Source organism: Trichechus manatus, unplaced genomic scaffold (genome assembly GCF_000243295.1).
Source record: "Trichechus manatus latirostris isolate Lorelei unplaced genomic scaffold, TriManLat1.0 scaffold00071, whole genome shotgun sequence".
Taxonomy (NCBI): domain Eukaryota; kingdom Metazoa; phylum Chordata; class Mammalia; order Sirenia; family Trichechidae; genus Trichechus; species Trichechus manatus.
In genome coordinates, this window is record NW_004444007.1 from 3,425,044 (window position 1) to 3,431,536 (window position 6,493).

The window sequence follows — 6,493 nt, forward strand, 5'->3', positions numbered from 1 at the left end:
GTTCCCTTCCAATTCACTGATAATTGCAGATAAACTAACAGGGTTTGAGATAATACAAGAAAAAGTTAATATAAATTAACTGATCAATTATGAGCCAAATATTTAATGTGCAATCCAATGTGCACCTCATAAAGTATATGATGTTTAAAATCAAGAATTTTTATTTAGGTTTCTAAGTGGTTCCAAGTATAATTTTGACTCCACAAATGGAAGAGTATGACTTATGAAGTGTCAATGAGTTCTAATAACTCTTATTCTAACTACTTTCAGAATATAAGTATTTTTACCAGGGAGTTCTATATAGATTAATTAAAAACAACAAAACAGAAAAAAGAGGCATGTTAACTTCATTTCAAACTGGCCAGTGTATTTTCCAAACAAATAGGAGAAAAAAATACCAACATACCTTCTGAAAGACTTGGTTTTGTGTGATGCTTGGACTTAGCCTCACAAGGGTGAAAGCTCAATTGCTGTAAGACTGCTGGACAGATGGTAGAGAAGTTAGAGCTGGTTATCTGGGTAGCATTTGAAAAGCCATGAAGGAAAAAGATCTCTTCAGCAGATAAACACTAAAATAGAATAAACAAAGTGAACAAATATGTGTTAATGTAATAAAGCACCCAAGCAAAGATGCTATAAAGATGCACAAAACATTGCATCTAAACGCCTGGCACTTACTCTTTATACAAAAGCCCACTAGAGAAATGTATGGGCCTCTAAAATTGCAAAACAGTTCAAATCTCCTAAAACCCAGAAACAAGAAAAATAACAAACGACAACAACAAAATAAATAAATAAATAAAATTCTTAATCAGCACTCTACCTATACAGAGGACAAAAAAAATAAGAATTGGTTTGGGGATGTCCAAGAACTTTACAAATATGAAAAGCGGACCAAAGGGCTCTAAAATGGTTCTATATTCTCTGTCATCCCTCTCTGTTTACTTTAGTGTTAATGGATATTTTGTGGAGACTGTTCAAGTGGCTCTCTATAACATTTCTTGAAGACAAATACCTGCTTCCCTTACAATTTCATGGTCAAGAAATGCATCCCTCTTCCTAGATAGTAATAATAATGTCAATATAGAAAAGTTGTTTTAAAGTCTGTTCTTAGCACAAACTGTTGTGTACTAAAATATGTATTACTCCCAACGATGGCGAATAGCTTTTCTACACTATATGATGTTTTTTAAATAGAGCTGTGTTGTTTAGAAATTCATTGACTGTTAATGAGGAATAGTGTCTACATTACAAAAATTTTGTTACTAAAATAACTTTTCAAAAGGTATCATTTTGCTCTCAGGCAAAATGATTACGAACATTACGAACACTATAAAAGAAATTAAATGCGTTGCTACTGTTAATAAATATCTCAAAGGTCGGTGGCAATTTGAACCCACCAGCACCTCCTGCAGGAGAAAGATGTGACAGTCTGCTTCCGTAAAGATTACAGCCTTGGAAACCCTACAGGACAGTTCTACCCTGTCATATACGGTCCCTATGAGCCAGAATAGACTCGACGGCAGTGGGTTTGGTTTTTATTTGGTTTAAGACCTTAGCTAGGAATGATATGGAGAACTCCAAAGCTGATGCTCATTGTTTTAGAATTTGGGGAAAAAAAAAACTGTTGCCATCAAGTTGATTCCGACTCATGGCAACCCCACGTATGCCAGAGTAGAACTGTGCTCCATAGGGTTTTCAATCGCTGATTTTTTTGGAAGTAGATTGCCAAATCTTCCTTCCAAAGTGCTTCTGGATGGACTCAAACCTCCAGCCTTTCAGTTAGCAGCCAATCCTGTTAACCATTTGCACCACCCAGTGGCAAACAATTTTGGTACCAGGAGATCATTACTGATTATAAAGGTGAAAAAAAAATCAAATACACAAGATATATGCAGTTGTCGAAAACTACAATTCAACTACCTTAAAGAAAATGCACATTTAGACCTTTTTTTAGTGTCTAACCATGCACTTAAAACTGTTCCCTATTCAACCCACTCTCTCCTTAGGGTTCAGGATGGTGATTGCTATGTGTCACCAAGAAGAGGTTAACAGTCTTCCTTTACGCCTAAAACAGAGGATAATAAACTAACGGAGGGAGAAAATAGCTCTATAGCCAAACAGAGAAGGGAAAGTGAGTACAGGTTATTCATCACTATGAAGCCGCCCAGGAGCATAATTGCTAGGCTCAAAAATTACAGAGCCGACGTGGGTCGACTGCCCACTGCATGATTCCAGGAATACATAGGTGTGAGAGTACAAACACAAAGCACTACTGTTTCCCTGCAAGGAAGTCTTAACCTACTTGGACTTCAAGTTCCTCCAACTGGAAAACAGAAGGAAAAGGGCAGGGTGCCTACATAATCTCCAAAGTCCTCTCAGAATTAACGTTCTAAGACTTCATAAAACTTGATGACTGTCAAGCAGTTCTTTTCCGACTCAAATCGGGATCCATTTGTGATTCAGAAAATTTGTTTAATAAATCACAGACAGCATTTTTTAATGAGGTAAATTAAAATACAATAGAAACTATAGAGTCCATCATGCAATCGCATGGGTCGAACTTTAGTTTGTTACACATTACATATATCCATGCACAAATATACTAGGTCACAACTGGGGTGGATTATCCAATAGGCAAGGTAGGCACGGTGCTTACCTCGCTTACCAGATCATCTTTCGTAAACAATTTCACATTTCTTCACCACATCAAAGATTCTGCTTCTAGCTATGGCTGGCATCCGTCTCTCTCCCAACCCTACAGCACATTCCTACAGAATCAAAGCCTCTTTTCAATTTTACAATCTCTGACAGGGGTGGATGATCCAGTAAGCAAGTTAAGCACAGGCTTACTTCTGCTCAATAATCTGTAGTGAACAATTTCACTACAGATTAGTAAATAAGCACAAGAAAGCCTGTGCTTACCTTTGCTTGTTGGATAATATGTCTCTGGTCACAATGTAAAATTTCTTCCTTTCTATAAAGGCAGTCAAGAGTTTGAAAGCCACTGCTTTTGAGGATGCCTAAAGTCCCTTTGTATAGCATTAAAGACACTCTTCTACATACAAGTGAAGAAAAATAAATAAAAACAGTGCAGTCAAAGGAATAAATAACCAACACTGTACGATAGCCTTGTTTACAGCCTCGATGATCTACACAGTATTTGTGTAGAAATTGTGGCTAGGCAGGTGGTCGTGGGTAATAGCACCTTGACAGCGGCCACTGCCCAATCACCAGGAAGAACACGGAGGTGGTGAGATGACAAAATTAAAGGCCTTGCTTTGTGATAAAAAAGAAGGGAATACTAACAGTGGAGACAAACTGAATTCATGGCAGGCCTGCTTTATTTAAAATAACTATGAACTGGCAAATAGACTGCAACATTTTGAACAGCAGCATATTTTGGCTTCAAACAATCTTTATTTCTATTATACTTTGATTTAACACAGTTGAACCCAAGACAAAAGAAAGGGCGGTGTCTCCCAGAGCAGGGACAAACAGGATGAAAGCCCAAACCCTGAACAGTGAGAGACAGACAACAAAACCTGTTGAACCATTGCCCAAGGAATTTCAAACACCCTCTCAAGAACACCCCTTCATCTCTAAAACAAACAACGAATAAATAATGGCAATAGGAGGAGTGTCGAGTGCTCCTCAGAAATGAACTCAGGGTGATTATACCGCATAGTATGTGCCTTAATGAAACTCTGCACCCTTTCACCATCTCCCTCACTAATATGCACTGACAGGTTCCTTCTTTCCATCTATTTGGTTTTTATTACATTACTTTTCTCAATAGTCCCATCCTGAGGTTTGCTGTGGCCTCTGGAGCTTTGTGCTATCAGAGACAATCTCCAGTCTGCAGTTATCCTAATGTAAGTGGATTGTCTCTTTTCCTAAAGACTTTTTCTAAATACTGAGTCAAATTCCTATTTGCTAGTATCTTGCCACATTCAGGTCATCTCAAGTGGACTTTATATACATGAAACACCAAAATAAGGTAGTAGTAGAGATAAGAAGGTGTAGATGCCTGTTATAAACAAGACTCAAAATTATTTTAACAAATAGTTCCACATATATCTTCTTCTGCCTCCCCTGCTCCTTCTTCCTCAGCAGTTCTTACTAGTTAGAAGTTTCTCTGCTTCTTTTTCATTATGTGTTTGTGTAAATGCTGGAAGCTGGTAGAGGACAGAGCAAGAAGAAGATTAAGCAACTGGGGAAAGTTCCTCCCTCAACATTTTTGTACAGTTGAAACTTGCTTATAAGTGTCAAGGCTCACTGTAAGATTTGAAATTACACGGTTTGGATATCACATATAATAACCATGCAATTATACTAAACAGTTGCCATCGAGTTGATTCCAACGCATGGTGACCCCATATATTAGAGAGTAGAACGGGACTCCATAGGGTTTTCATGGCTGTGACCTTTCGGAAGAAAATCACTAGGCCTTTCTTCCGAGGCACTTCTGGGCGGGTTTGAACTGCCAACATTTTGGTCAATAGCTGAGTGCTTAAGCATTTGTGCCACCCAGGGAATCCTGTAATTATACTACACATCACATGTATTTTTTCATTGATTCAACAAGTATTTATTGAGCATAAAAATATTGGCATAATATTGATGGCAGAAGTGGAAGCTGGGACAAGCTGGAGGATGACAACCAAGAAAGAAATAGAAGAAAGATAAGTCACAGATCTTCCAACAAGGAACCTAAATAACTGTGGCAGAAATAAGTCATACACGCCAATATGTATAAAACCAGAGAGAAAGTGATAAGTTCACGAGAGGCATAATGAAAAAGTACTATGGGAGTTCATAGGTGGGAGAAGAGGTATGCAGGTGAAATCACCAAAAAAATGACTTTGAGGATAGAACTCTAAGAAAGTAGAAAGAGGATGCAGTTACTGGTAAGACTAGGGAACCTAGGAATAGAAACACATGGAGGGGATGATGGCAAGTTTGACCTTGGAGATTTTAAGTTGCAATGCCTGGGGACACCCAGATGGAAATGACCAGTGAGCTTTCTCTGAAAAAGGTTGAAGTCAGAGATAAGGATGCAGCTCTCTTCTGCAGTGAGATAATAGCTAAGTGGGAGTGGAGGAGATCATCAGGTGAGAGTGTACAGAAAGAAGAGTAAAAGCTTTGGGAATACATCTATAATTTATGCAAAAGCAGGAAAGGGCGACAGAGAAAGAGACAGTGAAATAAGCCCAAATGGTAAGAAATAATCTAGGCCAGTAAAGTGTGGTAAAGACCTTATTGTTTTTTGCCTACCTGAGATCCCCCCGCCCCAATCATCCACTAACAGACAACTTTACTGCCATGAGAGACCCTTCCATATGATTTAGGGGGCTAAGTGGAGGGGCTGACCAGAGAACATGTGACCCAGACCTATCCACTCTCTGGTAGAGTTACTAAAGAAGTCTTTCTCCACTAGGATTACTCAGCTCGTAGGTCATGAGTCTGGAGCTCCTTGGCCATTTTTTTCACCATGTGAAAAAAGGCTAAGTAAGAAGTAGAGAAAAACAGATTCCAATATCGTCACTAATCCTCTGGAGACGGCAGTGACAAAATCTAATTCTGTCCCTCAATTCAGTTACCTGAGTCAATGAATCCCTTTTTGGCTTGAGCTAGTTAAAATTGAGTTTCTTTCACTTACAAATGAAAAAGTCTTGTTTTGTACACAAATAATTATTTACAAGAAGTCCCTGGGTAGCGCAAATGGTTAAGCGCTTGACTATTAGCTGAAAGGCTGGCAGTTCAAACCCACCCAGCGGTGCCTCAGAAGACAAGACTGGCAACCTGCTTCCAAAAGGTCACAGCCTTGAAAGCCCTATGGAGGCAGTTCTCCTCTGCACATATGGGGTCAACATGAGTTGGAATTGACTCGATGGCAACTAACAATTATTGAAAAGTCATTTTTTAAAGCTCATGAATGAGAGATACATCCAGAACTTGTGGAGAAGTTTAAAAAAAAAGATAAACTTTTCCACTTTTTAAAGCCTCTGCACTTCTTCCTTTTCTCAGCACATGGGCTGTTTTCTCCACTTGGCTGTCTTCTCAAATAGTAACCAATAAATAGCACAAAACAATAGTGTCTGACCCTGTACCCATTATGACAAGGCCTTCACACCACACCAGAAATGAACTATCTTCCCGTTCAAAAGTCACCCCAGAGCTAGATGTAGATTCCGTTTTGCCATGGACTGATCCTGTGGGAAACTTATCAGTACACATTCCTAATAAGGACACTGCTAGGTATAGAGGTAAAGGTAGGTAGAGGGAATACCTCATAATGCATTTAGACTCAATGACAATCAAAACTGTAAGGAAACATCAAGTCTAGTCAGTTTTTCTGGGTTGTAAAGTAACTGAGACACACAAACTTTAAATTCCACTACAAAGCCCAAAAGGAAGCCAGAGGCAGAACAGGGGTTAGAATGCAAGTCTGAAAGAGTCCTGTTTACCTTCTTTTCTCTTAATGACTTCC

The 6,493-nt window shown here is 38.8% G+C and overlaps 1 protein-coding gene across 1 annotated transcript in view; it reads right to left on the reverse strand.

The window, feature by feature from the left end:
- SLC39A8 (solute carrier family 39 member 8) overlaps positions 1-6,493 on the reverse strand; it is a 79,499-nt gene that overhangs the window by 44,728 nt on the left and 28,278 nt on the right. The window contains exon 2 of the mRNA XM_023734706.1: positions 407-569. Within this exon, the coding sequence (XP_023590474.1) occupies positions 407-569 (163 nt within the window). The remainder of the gene's footprint in view (positions 1-406; positions 570-6,493) is intronic.